Raw genomic sequence first — 14,234 nt, 5'->3', positions numbered from 1 at the left:
CTGGGCACTCTGCAGCTCCTGTTTGTGGTTCTGCTGCTGCCCTGGAGAGCAGAGGGGCCTCTGGGGATTGAGAGGTTTAATTCCTCTGAGGTTTAGTGGTTTCCCCAGTGGGAAGGGGCTGTGGGAGCTGATGTTGATCTTTCACAAGGGTTTCTCTGTCTCCAGAATTTAGTCGCAAGTTGTAGCCATGAACAGGGTCATGAGAGCCAGAAATGGCATCGTGGCCAGTCTGCCTTTCCTCACTCTGCACATGAGTTTGACTGGATTCAATTCTCCCAGCTGATTTTCCACAGCCCTGGGAGCTCCCAGCAGCCCAGCCTGGCACTGGGATCGTTGTGCTGTTCTGTGTCCCTGCAGAGCCCTGGGCTCTCAGTGCACATCAGTTTGTGCCCCAAAGCCCCTGGAACTTGGACTCAGCAATGTCACACCTTGCCCCTGCAGGTCGGATCAGTTCTGGGTGTGGATGTCCCAGGTGTTCCTGCCTTACCTGTACAACAACGGCTCTGGGCAGGAGAGCCACAGCACCACGCTGGGGACGGCCCGGCTGCGGCAGCTCCGCCTGCACGGAGGTACCAGGGAGGGAGGCAGGGCAGGGCAGGGAGGGTGGCACTGCTGTCACTCTGCCAGGTGACAGTCCTGCAGGGACAGCTCTGGGTGCAGTGGGGCTGAGGGAGGAGCACAGCTTGGGCAGGCAGTGGTTCTGCTCTGCACACATGAGCTGGGGCAGTGGATCATGGAATGGTTTGGGCTGGGAGGGACCTTAAAGTCCATCCAGGGACACCTAACGCTTCCTGGCCTTGGGCACTGCCAGGGATCCACAGCTTCTCTGGGCAGCCTGTGCCAGGGCCTGCTCACCCTCCCAGGGAAGATTCCTTCCCAATATCCCATCTAACCCTGCCCTCTGGCAGTTTGAAGCCAGTGATGTATCCAGAGTGCAGCTCCCCAGTTACCCAGGGCCAGTTGGGATGTCTCTGTTCTCCTCCACTTGTACTAGCTAATCCACTCTGACCTGGAGGCATGGCTGTATCATGACTCCTAAATTGGACAGTTACTTTTATTATTAATATCCATCCTTTCCTGAATCCCTGACTAGAGCATGCCCATTCCCTCACCTTGGGGCCCTGGTGGGATGGGTTTGGAGGGGTGGGAAGCTGAGCTCCATGCTGGGCTCACAGGGTGGTCTCATTGCAGCTGAGTGCCAGCAGAGTGCCCAGGACATCCTGCAGGGCATGGGCAGTGCCCAGAGGAGCTGCACTGACCAGCACAGCTTTGCCACTGCTGACTATGGCGTGGGCTGGGAGAGCCCAGCCGGGAACGGGACGGCGGCGTGGGCACACTCAGCACCCGACCTGGCAGGGTAAGGCTGCCCTGCCAGCCCCCAGCCCTGCTCCCAGCCCTGCTCCTCCTCCAGGGACCCTTGCACACCTCTCCAAGGTCTTTACAATGCCCTGGGCTGTTCCCAGCCCTCTCCTCAGCCCCTGAGCCTGGCAAAGGGGGGATGGACATGGAAATTCCAAATGGCCTGAGCAGCAGCGTTGTGCTGTTCTGGGGCCCAGGGACAGGGGATCAACTCTGCTCCTTCCAGGGCACAGACAGGGCAGGGGAAGCCAGCAGCCCAGATTTCTGCTCAAGGGGTGGCAGCAGGTTGTCCTTCACCCTGGGCAGGACATAAATCACACTTGGTTTCTTCTCTGGTTTGTCCCCAGAGGCATCATCTCCATGCAGCTGTGGGCCACCACAGGGCTTGGGGCTCTTCTGGGGTTGGGAGCACTGAAGGGGATCAATGCACCCCTGTAATCTGTCCTGTGAAATAAATCCTGAGGGGCAGGGTCTGCATCTGCACACCAGATCCTGGCCTGCCACGCAGGAGAGCAGCCAGTGTCCTTCAGCCTCACCCACAGCTCCTCTTCCTCTGCAGGATCTGGTACTGGGGCTACATCTCCTTCTATGACAGCAGTGGCTACGTGCAGGAGCTGGGCCCTTCCCTGGAGGAGAGCCGGGCTCAGCTGGAGTTCCTGCAGCAGCACACGTGGATCGACAACATGTGAGTGTGACAAGGCAGGGAGAGTGTCCTGCTGCCACCTGGGCTCTCAGCAGTGCTGCTGGGGTGTCACAGGGCACAGGACCCGTGTCCCCCCCAGGAGTGGCCCCTGAGCTGGTGCTGTGCCCCTGCAGGAGCCGGGCAGTGTTTGTGGAGCTGCTGCAGTACAACCCCAGCGTGGACCTGCACGTGGCCCTGACCCTGCGCCTGGAGTTCCCTGGGGCCGGCCAGGCCATCGCCGCCGTCACCATCAGCCCCTTCCCCCTGCTGCGCCTCAGCACAGGGGTCACCCTGCAGCTGCTCATGATGGTCAGTGTGGGGCCTCCCCTGCACCCCCTGCCCTCTGCTGGGGGGCTCTGGGGACCCTCACCCAGCCTGGGCACTGTGGGCTCGAGCTGCTCTGCCTGTCCCCACGTCTGTCACCCTGCCTGGGGGGGTGTCAGCAGAGCCCAGTGCCCCCTGGGCACTGCCACCCTGCCACAGGGGCACTGGGTGAGGGCACTGGGGGCCTTCAGCAGGGATTGGGGTGCTGGATGAGCGAGGAGGGCAGGGCAGGATGCAGGGGGTGCCGCAGGTGTGCAGTGGTGGAACTTGGCCTGGTTTGGGGGGATTTTGCTGTCCTGGGTGCAAGCACAGCAGTCAGGGCTTGTCCTCTCATCTCCTGGTACCTTCTCCACTCCTCCTCTCCTGGTCATGTCTCCATCACCTCTCCTGGTGACCTCTCTGTTCCTCCCCCAGGTGTTCCTCATGCTGTTTGTGGTTTACTTCGTGGTGTCAGAGTGTCTGGCCATCAAGAAGGAAGGCAGAGCCTACTTCACCCTGTGGGGCAACTACAGCCAGTGGCTCTTCATCCTGCTCACCACGTGCACGGTGCTGGTGCACCTCAGCCAGGCCACCCTGGCTGACCAGCAGTGGCTCAGGTACCTCAGCAACCGCAGGGGCTTCACCAACTTCTACCAGGTGGCCTTCCTCAGCTCTGTCTTCAGCAGCCTGGCCGCATCCCTCCTCTTCCTCCTGACCGTGCAGGTACAGCGGGCTGGGGGAGCTGCACGTGGGTGCTGGGTGCTTTGGTCTTGCTGTGTTTGTCACCCCTGCACAGCCCTGCCAGGGGAGGGGGTGGCAGGGAGGCCACCTGTGTCTGTGCTGGGCACTTTGGGTCTCTGGGGCCTCGATTTCCTTAGGGAATTCAGCCAGATGGGTCTGTCTGCAGGGAACCTGCAGGCTGGGGTGTTTGTGCTCTGCTGGGGTTTGGGTTTCTCATGTGTTTCTCACCCTTCCTGGGCTATGGGGTATGTCTGTAACTGCCTCCTCTCCCCTCCAGGCTGCCCAGCAGCTGCGCTTTGTCCGGCAGTGGTCAGTGTTTGGGAAGACCTTCCAGAAGTCTGTGAAGGAGCTGATGGCTGCAGGGGTGGCCTTCGCCCTCCTCCTCCTGGCCTACGCCCAGCTTGGCTTCCTGGTAAGCACTCTGGTCCCCGTCCTCACAGAGGGGCTGCTGGTGCTCCTGCTGCCCCTTTTCCCTGGCATGACATGAGCAAAGCCCCTGGGCACTCTGTGCCCGTCCTGCTGCCAGCACCTTTGGCCAGGGGCTGTCCCTGCCCCAGCCCATTTGTGGGCCATTGTGGGAGGGGATATTGAAGGTCAGGAGAACTCTTTGCTGTGCTCCCTTCTCACCCATCTCTCTGTCCCTCCTCAGCTCTTCTCCTCCTCCTCCGAGTCCTTCCGCAGCGTGGGCAGCAGCCTCCTGCTGCTGCTGGCCCTGCTGCGGGGCAGCGCCAGCCTGCGGCCCTGCCTGCCCGAGGCCTCGGGGCTCTACTGCCTCTTCTGCACCTCCTACGTGGTGCTGGAGGCGTGGGTCGTGCTGCGGCTGCTGGCGGTGGTGCTGATCCACAGCTACCGCGAGATGCACTTCGAGCTCTACCGGCCCGCCTTCGAGCCCCAGGACTACGAGATGGTCGAGCTGTTCATGCGCAGGCTCAAGATGTGGATGGGCTTCAGCAAAGCCAAGGAGGTGAGGCCAGCCTGGGGGAGGCCAGCCTGGGGTCTCTGAGGAGAAGGGGCATGGTGGCACAGAGCAGCACCCGCCATCCTTAGCCTTTCCCTGCCTCTGGCTCCTTCCTGCAGCCGGGTTTCTCTGGCAGGCAAGGGTAGGAGCAGTGGCCACCCTGGGGGCCCAAGAGAGATGAGGAAGTGTACTGGCATCAGCTGCCCATTCTCAGCCCCACAGTCCCACGTGGCTTTATTTGGGGTCCAGCCCATGCCTGTCACACCAGGAATGGCTGGAGCAGCCCTGGAGCTGTTTGGATCTTCCTGCCCTAACGCTGCCCTTTCTCCTCTCCCCCCCAGTTCCGGCACAAGGTGAGGTTCGAGGGGATGGAGCCGCTGCCCTCGCGAGACTCCAGCGACTCCAAGTCCTTCCGTGGCCCCACTCCCAGCGCCGCCTCCGACAGCTCCAGGACCTCCACGTCCTCCAGCCAGCTGGACGGGCTGAGCCTGGTGCTGAGCGCCCGCGACAGCCTGGAGGTGGACGCCGACATCCAGCGGCTCCTCTCGCTCTTCGAGATGCTGCTGGCGCAGTTCGACCGCGTCAACCAGGTGACGGAGGACGTGTCCCGCATCGAGCACCTGCTCGAGTTCTCCCGCAGCCGCCGCGCCCGCAGGAGGCACCGCGGGCCCGAGGGGGGCCCGGAGCAGGGCCCGTCCCCGGAGGCGCCGGGCACGGAGCCGCTGTCGCCGCGCTGTGCCGGGGCCGTGCCCGTGCCCGTACCCGTGCCCGGGCGGCTGCTGCGCGCCAGCCGTGGGGTCAGCGCGGCCGCGGGCACGGCGGGCAAGCCCTGCGCGACCAGGAGGAAACGGCCCCTGCGGGCCAAGAACCGGGTGCACCCCACGGTGAAGTAACGGGGTGCGGGAGCGATGCCCTGGCAGGGCTTTGTTGGGTGGGCTGTGCCCGCCCGGAGCTGCCGCGGCGGCTGGGCCGGCCGGGCACAGGGGGCTCCGGCCACGCCGCTGGCACGGCCACGCCGCTGGCACGGCCACCGGCCCTCCAGAAACAGCCCCAGGGAGCGTTCCAGGGGTAGAGATGGACGGGGAGAAGGCCGAGCCTTCCCCCGGGGCGTGAGCAGGTGCAGGAGGTCCCTGCTGGCTCACAGGGTGTTCAACGGCCCGGCTACAACCGGCCACAGGTGGGACTGGGGTGGGCACAGGGGGACGGGACAAAGCTCCCCCCCTTCCCTGCTGGCTGTGCCGGGTGGGAAAGGGAAAGGAGAGCCCCAGGCCTTGAAGGTTTGAACCAAGTCTTGGATTTTTGTCGACCAGACGCACTGTGGAGGAAAGCGACAGCTTTCGAGAAGGTATTTAACCCTCCTTGTTTTTTAAGCGTAAATAGATATATAGAGAAATGCTATCTACACCCAGAGCAGTTAATTTCCAGTATTGGCTACTTTTATCCTCCAGAAATTGGTACTATTATTTGTATTTAAAGAAATCCAATATTTAAAACAAAGGACATTGCAGCGAGCTGGGGACGAGAGACCCCTGGGCTGCCTCAGCCACCTCCCAGCGTGGGGTTCCCAAACTCCCAGCGTGGGGTTCCCAAACTCCCAGCGTGGGGTTCCCAAACTCCAATTGTGGGGTTCCCAACTCCCAGCGTGGGGTTCCCAACTCCCAATGTGGGGTTCCCAACGTGCTGGTGTCACTGCGGTCCCCACCTGCCCTGTCCCCCCACTGTGGCCCCGGGGTGCAGGCGCCGCTGGCTGCTTGGCTTCTCTAACCCAAGGAATGTATTGCCCTAAGTATATGTATTTTTTTTTTTGGTTTACTTGTTCCTATGTACTGCCCAGCACTTTAAACAAGGCTTTCCTCGGCTACCAGTGACACGTGCGAGCTAAGAATGGGATAATATATCACAAAAGCAGTATTTTGTTTGTTTAAATCATAAACTGAAATGGGCAGGGAGGAGGGGAGCGCAGCCCCAGCTCGGGCAGCAGTGCCAGCGCCTTCCCTGAGCACAAAGGAGGCAGGTGAAGCCCTGAGGGAGCTTTTTTTGGGCTCCCTCCAGCCCTGCCAGCTGGGATTCACCATGTGCTGGGCTACAGCTGCTGGGCTACAGCTGGCCTGTGCCATGGGGCCCCCCAGATCACAGCCTGGGGGTGCCTGAAGCCCCCCAGGGGCTGCCTTCCCCTCCTCAGCCCCATTTCACCTTATGGCTATTGTAAGTAATTTATACGGGGTTTGTTTGGTTTTTAAATGTATATATTTTTGTATGTTTGCTATATTTTCATAGCATCGGTACCGTGTTTGAAACATGTAGATAGGAGACAGAACACTATTGTCAGAGTTATTTAAAGGATGTATTAAGTGCTTCTTCCTGGGAATGTCCCGTGTATATAAGGATTGGGTGTCTGTGTGTGTGTGGTGCGTGTGCTCTCCTGGGCTGGCTCGGGGCAGTGGCCACAGGTGGATGGGGAAGAGCCCCCAGTGGGCTCCTCTGTGTGTTCCAGAACCTGCTCCCTGCTTTGGACAGGTGAGAGGTGGAAGGAAGGCTGAGGAGGGCAGAGCTGCAGGGCAGGGGCCTCAGGTTCAGCTGCCTCTGGTGCTGGTGGGCCTGGAAGCACCTTCCCAGGGCAGGGAGGCTTATCCAGGTGGAGAGAGGAGGCTCCTAAAGCACTTCCATTGCTCCATGCCCTCCTGAGCCTCCCCTCCAGCCCCCAGCTGTGTTGGATACTTGAGAAGATTTCATTCCAGTGTCCCTGTGCTCCCCTGGCCGTGTGAGTCAGGGTGGCTGCAGGGGACACTGGCTGCTCTGGGGTCCCTTTGGGACAGGTCTCAGTTACCTGTGGAAAGCTCAGGTGCTGTGCAGGACAGATGTTGTGGAAAGGTTGCAGAGGGATGAGGGCAGGAGAAGACAAATGAGGTGGTGCTTGGTCAGCATGGAGGTGTTGGAGAGCAGGGAGCACAGAGAAGTGGAGTGCAGAGAGGGGAGAAATGCAATCCTGGTCACCAGGACAGGGGGGGAAAGGGCAGAGAGGGGCCCAGAGTGGGACAGGGAGGTGCCTGCAGCAGGCAGGAGGCTGAGCCCTGGGCTGGGACCAGGTGCTGGTCAGCTTTGTGCTCAGAAAAAACCCTGGTTTTGAAGCCAGAGCTAGAACACTATTTGCCTTGGGTTTTTTGTTTCTTTAACTTCCCAGGCAGCACAGCACCAGGCTCATGTCCTTGGCTCCTTTTTGGTGACAGGGCCAGTGCCATGTCCCCAGAGCAAGGCAGTAAGAGGAGCAGTGGTGAGGTGTCCCAGAGAGCTGGGATGCCCCCAGGGCTGGAGTCCCTTCAGCTCCAAAGCTCCTTTCCCCACAGCCCTGCCCTGGCACAGCCCGTCTCACCTGTATGGAGCACCAGGGGTGTAGATCCAGCCACCCCACGGGCTCTGTGGGAATATTCAATGATTGAAAGGTCCCACATAAACCAAGCAGGTCTTGGAAGTGTCTTGAAGAGCCAAAAAGTTCAGTTCCTGATGGTCAGTTCTCAGCTGGAGTATCCTCATTAGAAGAGGATGGGAGCAGGAGGGAAGGAGGGGCCAGCAGGTCCCAAATGTTTCTGAGCATCCCTTCCTAAGCTAAGGGGCAGCTGGAACAAAGATGCTCCCCAAATCCATCTGGATGTTTGTTCCAAGTGCCTGTTCCCTGCCCTGTGTGTGTGTGACTCGGTGTGTGTGCCTTTCCCAAGTGCTCCTGCTGATGCCAGGGGAGCAGGAAGGGATCAGACAACTGCCCTACTTCCCTGAAGTACGGGGAGCAGCTGTGCCCCCCCAGTCCCTGCAAAAGCCCAGCCCTGCGTGGTGGGCAGCACCCACAGCTTCCAGCACTCTCACTTCTGCTCCAGCAGCTCCTGTGCCAGCTCCAGCAGGGTCCCAGGCTCCCCTCCATGTCCCAGCCATGGAGTTACACCCTCACAGCAATAACCTTGACTCAAAGCCCATCAGTCCCCCTGAATGTATATTTTTGTGTCTGTAGTCACCAAGAGATGGTGCCTTATTTATTGCCTTGACTCTCACAGTGATGTATCAGGATCAAGCTGCTTAAATGAAAAATGAGACCCCCATCCATTCGTTCCAAGGGAGAGGGAGGGACTTCTGTAAGTGCCTTATTTTTTCTAATTTTTGGTTTTTTTTAAAGAACAATTATTGTGACCAAAATGCCAACAGTTCCTGTCTGGTCAGCATTTCACTGCAAACAAAAATGGTGTATTTTGTAACTGTGGGGATGTTTCTTACAAAATGACAAAGTCAAATAAACACTTGACTGCTGAAACGTGGCTCAGGTGGTTTTGTCCTGCTCCAGCTGCTCCTCTCCACCCCACCCTCATTCTCTCTGCATCCTTAATTTTAATTAAGGTCTCCTGCACAGCACAAGACACTTCCTAAAATCCTCCAGCCTGTCAGGGGTGGTGTTAATGAATGAGCTCACTTGTGGTACTGGGGGTGGCACAAGGACAAAGCTGACAGAGTCCCCTCCCAGCACAGAGGGAATATCCCAGTCCAGGACTGGAACACAGCCAGGAATTTGTGTGTCCAACACTGCAAGGGGTAGGGGGTGGTCCATGAGCAAACCAGGCTGGGAACCTAAACCAGGATAGGAGGAAGGATTTATATGGAACTTTCCCAGGACATCCAGACCGCACTGATCAAATATTTTATTTCCTGTATGACTCATAAACACTCGAACACAACGGACACCTGGTGTTCCCACACACCTGCACAGGTGAGGGCTGTCCCTCACCTGTCCCTTCACAGTCCCACATTGTGCACATTGCACCTCATCTCCCTGCTGGCAGCCATTCCCACAGCCACGCTCGGAGATGAAGTTCTCACAGTATAGTCCAGCTTATGAGGTGCCTCCCAGTTGGGTGCTGTAGTGTCTGGTGCCCTCCTTGCCTCAGGACGGGCTGCAAGTCCCATTCCAGCTGTGCCCACCTGCCCTGAAAGCTCCAACTGAGCTGCTTCAGCCTCCCCTGAGAGCCTCCCTGGCAGGGAAGAGGCAAAACTCGTGGGGAGATGATGCCCCAAGACCTGTCAGCAGTCAAGAAGGGACTTATCAGGTGCATGGGGAAGGGTGAGACACCCCAGCATTCCTGCAGCCAGGGAAATTCTGCAGATGGCCAAAATGAAGACAAATCTTGGGAACTTAAGCAGCATTCTGAGCAAGAGAGAATGCAAATTAACTCTTTCCAGAGCTGGCAGCAGAATGAGTCAGAGCCTGAAGAATCCAAGTGCTGACAGCCCCGAGATTCAGGGAGGAGCTGGGATTCTGGGGTGCTCAGAAATAGCAACTGGATTTTCAATACTTCATATTTCATTCCAAATAAAGTCTCAAAAATCCCACAATTCCTGTACCTTCACATGAGGATCTGCAGAGTATCATCCTTTGTCTGCTTCCACCAGGAGCTGCTGTGGAAGGAGTCCAAAGAAAGGTTCTGCAGGGAATTTCCCAACAGAGAAGCTTTGAAACAGCTCAAATCAAACCAAACACTGTGGGTTGGTCCTCTGGGAGCTTCTGCTGGGAGTCCAGTGTCATCCTCAGGGGCACCCAAAGCTCCTGGCAGGTTCAGTGCCAAGTCCACATGCAAGGAGCAGCCAGGCTGTGCCTCCCAGTGCCTGTGTCCATGCAGGTGCAGGGATCAGCAGGCAGGGAACACAATTCCATGGCCCCAGTGTCCCTGCAGGGACACCCTGAGCCCGGCCCTACACAAACTCAGTGAAATCATCCACGGAGGAGATCAGCCTCTTCCTCTGGCCTGTCTCGTAGCTGGGAGGGGGGTCCTGGGGCATCTGGGGAGGGGGCTTTGTGGGGGCAGAGGGGTGCAGCTGCAGGGGAAGGCCAGGGCTCTGGTACTGCGTCTCTTCACGGAGCTGAAAGGCAAGGGAGAGCAGGTGAGCTCCATTCTCTCCAAAATTCTTCCAAATCTCCATCTGGGCAGGGCAGGTTACCAGGACACTGTGGCAGTGCCACTCTGTGTCCAGGTATGGGACACCAGGAGGAATTTCCCCATGGGAAGGGTGGTCAAGCACTGGAAGGGCTGCCCAGGGAGGTTTGGAGTCCTCAGCCCTGGAGGTGCCCAAGGAATTCCTGGAGGTGGCAATCTCTAAGCTGGGGACAAGGTGGGCATTGGACATCCATTGGACTCAATGGGTTTGGAGGGCTTTTCCAACATCAGTGATTCTGGGATTCCAGGATTAAGCTTCCCAAAGCCCTCACTGCCAGCGAAACTGTTTGACATTGCCACACTTGAACTGGATGATCCTTAAGGTCCCTTCCAACCCAAACTCTGATTCCATGACCAGCTGGATTCTAAGCTCTGTACACACAGCCAGCGCTGACAGCTGGTTTCACCTGCCTCAGCTGCAGGCAGAGGCTCAGTCCAGCCCAGTCCCACCCTCAGGGCAGCTGCACTCACCCGGTGCCGCAGCCTCTTGATGTGGCGCAGCCTCGCGATCCACTTGGAGGGGTAGGTGTCCGTGGGGTTGGATCTGCTGTGGTGGACCTGGGAAGCCATCTGGGGTGGGAAGGGTGGGGAGAAGCAGGGAAAGAGAGGAGCCACATTAATGTAACCACAACAATAAAATTCGTCAAATTTTTCAGAGCAGTTTGACGGCAACTGCAATCCAGCTGAGTTAGGACTGCTCAGGTGCCAACTCTGGCTTCAAGGTCAAGTGGAAAAGTTTTTCTTTGCTTTAGCATGCCCTGCCTGTTTCCCTGGAAGCTGGTGATGGGCCAAGAAGCTCAGGGAGCTGGGGGTACTCACGTTGGCGTGCAGGGCCATCTGACGGGCCACGAAGGGCAGGTTCTTGTCAGAGATGATCTTGGCAACACTCGTGTCCACCAGACCCTCCATGTCTTTAGTTTAAAGGAACAAGAAAAAATTCTTGTAAGACAGTTAAGAAGCAAAAGGTTGCCAGTAACTAAATATCTAATTCAAATAAACCTGAGGAATTGTATCAACCAAGTACCCACAAGCTCCACAGCTCCTGCTCTAGCAGAACCTGCTCAGCAGTTTAACACAACTGGCTCTCAAATCCTGGCTGCTCCATAAAAGTTTAGGGAGAGCCTGTTGGGCTCTCACATGAACCAACTGTGGCCAGAAACACCTTTGGTACAACACCTGCCCCAGCACTGCTGAACCCCCCATGTCCTCCAGCATTCCCAAGACCTGCTGGAGGGAGGGATCTGCTCTGCTGCTGGTACTGGGTCCTGGGCTTGAACACAGCATGAGCAATCCAGAGAAGGTACCTGAGCAGGGCAAACCCAGATCTAACTGGGCAAACTGGTTCCAGAGAGTTTCTCCTGGAAGTTTTAACTTTTGAAGCACAAACCCCCAGCACAGCATGGGCTGAGGTTCACTCCCACCTTTCCGGCACTGCAGCGTCACCAGGTTACAGTCGTAGTCCAGGGGGGTGATGATCACATGCACAAAATTGAACTGCCCCTGAGGAGAAGCCAATGCACCAGTCAGAAACATTTCCCTGGCAGCATCATGGTTTGAGAACGCCATAAACACACAGCAGTGAACCCACCACAGCCAACAGCTCCCCCCATAATCCCCACACAGCTTTTAGGGTAACACCCACACACATGAGGGTACAACCCTGTGCTCCTGCTGTAACACACCCATGAGGAAAATCCCCTACCTTTATTGTGCCCAGCTTGAAATCCTCTCCAGAATCGTTGTAAACAATGGAAACAAAATCATTCCCCAGGTGCCTCTTCTTGTCACAGCGGTATTTATCCAAATCCTTCGTGGGCATCAGAGTAGCAATGTGGAAAATGGCTGGAGAGGGAACACAGAGATCCTTAGGATGTGCTGGGAAAGCAGCAATGGTCACATGCCAGTAATAAAAATACAAACTGTGCTCCTTCAGTAGGTTTGTCCCCGTTTGTGACAGCTGAATCCATTCCCACTGGATGCTCCAGGGTCCCTGGAGCGCAGAGGGCAGCAACCAGTGGGAAGGACCACAGCAGCACAGGGAGGAGACCCTGGGTTAGGGAGGAAAGAGGCAAAAGAGCCTAAACCAGGACTCATCATAACTGAGCTCTGCAGAGCCCCAGGTGGAACTGGACTCCATGTGATGAGCACAGAGCTGTGCAGAAAAATTTGGGAAGTTCACCATATCCTGCTGGCTCCTGGATGATTTCTGCACTGCTTGGTGCTGCAGGAGCTGGGTGACACTGCATTGTCACGAGCCATGGCCACAGCAGTGACACCCCCTGCTCCAAACTGCTCTTCATAGAAACACAGCAAAACTGACACCACCCTCAGTGAAGAGCTTTTACAGCAGCTGGGGACAGCAGCTAAATCTCCAAACCAAACCCTGCCTGCCTTTAAAGAGCTGATAATTTCACAGATTTACAGAGCAGAACTTTTCACAGAGTAGACTGCTTTACAGAGCAGACCATTATAAACCGGTGTGATTTTTTTTATTAAGTAAGGCAGGTATGTTTTGGCCTGAGCTTTCCCACATGGCTTGCAGAGCTACCAGAGAGAACAGGAGGGGATCAGAGCCCAGCACATTCTCCTGGGAAGGAACCAGTGTGGATGCAGGTCAGTTAAGGTGAGGAGACACAAAGCATCCCTCCAGCCCACCTTGCATGATGTCATCGTGCCAGCAGTAGGTGAACTGTCCATCCTCCCCACACACGTCCAGGCCACCCAGGTAGATCTTGTCAGGCTGGCAGTCCTTGAGCTCGATGAGCTTGCCCAGGCCCGTGAGGAACTCGGTGTAGCGGTAGGAGCCGTGCTCGTTGGACAGGATGGCGATCTCGTTGTTGCTCTGGGACACAGGGACATGGCACGTGTCACACTCAGGGCCAGCAGCACTGCACCAGCACCACAGACCCTTCCTGGGATCAGGTGACTGCCCCCACAGAAGGGTTTCATTTTTAGCACAGGAAATTAAGGAAAAGGAAGGCTGCTGCAGGAGCAGGGCACATCCCACAGCTGGAGCAGGGAAACCCCACAGCTGGAGAGGTTCCCAACACCCCACAAGGATCCAGGACCCTGCACACACTCACCTGGCCCTCCCCAACGTAGAGCACTGCAATCTTGTGTGTGTCATAGGATGGGATCTGATCCAGGAGCTGCACCGACCTCTCAAACGTCTGCAATCAAAACAGAGACCCAATCTGAGCAGCCTGGGAGGTGCCTCCCAACCAAACCATCCCACCATTCTGCCAGCTTTAAACAATCCCCTCCACAACCCCAACACAGAGATCTCCCACCTGTGGCACTGCTGGTGGGAAACACCTTTAAACTGCAGCACCTGAGCTGGATATTTGCAATTATCACCTGCATTCCAAGAAAGTCATGAGGTTAAAAAAATTAAGGATTTATACAACTCCTTGCTTACCTCATTTGGCAACAAGAGGGGTTTGTTGTTTTCATCACCAAAGAAGGGGGAGTGGTACAACTGTAAAAACACAAAGCTGAAGGAGAGAAGGAGGGAAAAATCTGTTACCATAAAAATTAATGTCAGTTTTGATCTGTTGGAGGTAAGAACGTTATGTACAGCAGAAAAACGGGAGGAATTAAAATGCTAACAGGGTATTATTCATCTTTCAAAGACACTCTGAGTGCCTGGACTACCTGCGGTTTGCAACAGACCCCTGTTGAAGAACAATGCTGTGTCAAACAGCAACAGCCACACAAATTCCCTGTTCAAAGGCAGGGAATGGAGGAGCAGGAATGCCCTCCACAGCTCTGGGGACATTTCTAGGCTCTCAGACACATGATTGCGCAGACATTTGCATTTTACCTGCCCTCAATCAGATGAAAATTGTCTCATCATGCAATTTTGGACAGCTAACAATACCCAGGTTCTATTACAACCCTTCTTTTCCTTCTTTTTAGGATTTTGCACATTCTATTTCTCAAAATGCAAAACTAGCAATCCACATCATTCACAGCAAAATTAACTCTGTGTAACCTATGGTCAAACCACAGCCCCTAATTAAGTACATTAAGTACAGGAGGAAACTACCCATCTATTTCTTTCACCATTTGGGAGCTCTGTCTCCTAATCCCTAAGTTCATTTCATGGTAGTGTGCTCAACAGGTCTGTATCAGCTCCTGAATAAAGCAGGAGCTTTATCCAGACTGGCACAGGAGTGGCATTCAGGCGGCATGGGCTACTCAGCTCCATATACCACAAATT

General features: G+C 56.3%; 2 protein-coding genes across 5 annotated transcripts in view; one reads left to right on the top strand and one right to left on the bottom strand.

Moving 5' to 3' along the window:
• The window catches only part of PKD1 (polycystin 1, transient receptor potential channel interacting), a 77,338-nt gene extending 69,004 nt beyond the window's left edge, over positions 1–8,334 (top strand). The window contains exons 39-46 of the mRNA XM_064726449.1: positions 442–569; positions 1,192–1,357; positions 1,919–2,044; positions 2,176–2,350; positions 2,780–3,067; positions 3,363–3,497; positions 3,735–4,049; positions 4,385–8,334. Coding sequence (XP_064582519.1) covers positions 442–569; positions 1,192–1,357; positions 1,919–2,044; positions 2,176–2,350; positions 2,780–3,067; positions 3,363–3,497; positions 3,735–4,049; positions 4,385–4,936 — 1,885 coding nt within the window. The 3' untranslated portion in view covers positions 4,937–8,334. The remainder of the gene's footprint in view (positions 1–441; positions 570–1,191; positions 1,358–1,918; positions 2,045–2,175; positions 2,351–2,779; positions 3,068–3,362; positions 3,498–3,734; positions 4,050–4,384) is intronic.
• A 364-nt stretch (positions 8,335–8,698) lies between these two features.
• TSC2 (TSC complex subunit 2) overlaps positions 8,699–14,234 on the bottom strand; it is a 33,348-nt gene continuing 27,812 nt past the window's right edge. For all 4 annotated transcript variants that reach the window (XM_064726454.1, XM_064726450.1, XM_064726451.1 and 1 more), the window contains 8 exons: positions 13,431–13,506; positions 13,096–13,182; positions 12,668–12,854; positions 11,715–11,854; positions 11,434–11,512; positions 10,832–10,923; positions 10,484–10,582; positions 8,699–9,938 (listed from right to left, as the gene is read on the bottom strand). In XM_064726454.1, the coding sequence (XP_064582524.1) occupies positions 9,771–9,938; positions 10,484–10,582; positions 10,832–10,923; positions 11,434–11,512; positions 11,715–11,854; positions 12,668–12,854; positions 13,096–13,182; positions 13,431–13,506 (928 nt within the window). In that variant the 3' untranslated portion in view covers positions 8,699–9,770. The remainder of the gene's footprint in view (positions 9,939–10,483; positions 10,583–10,831; positions 10,924–11,433; positions 11,513–11,714; positions 11,855–12,667; positions 12,855–13,095; positions 13,183–13,430; positions 13,507–14,234) is intronic.

Source organism: Zonotrichia leucophrys, chromosome 14 (genome assembly GCF_028769735.1).
Source record: "Zonotrichia leucophrys gambelii isolate GWCS_2022_RI chromosome 14, RI_Zleu_2.0, whole genome shotgun sequence".
In the NCBI taxonomy this organism is placed as follows: Eukaryota; Metazoa; Chordata; class Aves; order Passeriformes; family Passerellidae; genus Zonotrichia; species Zonotrichia leucophrys.
This window is presented reverse-complemented; position numbering and strand designations above follow the sequence as displayed.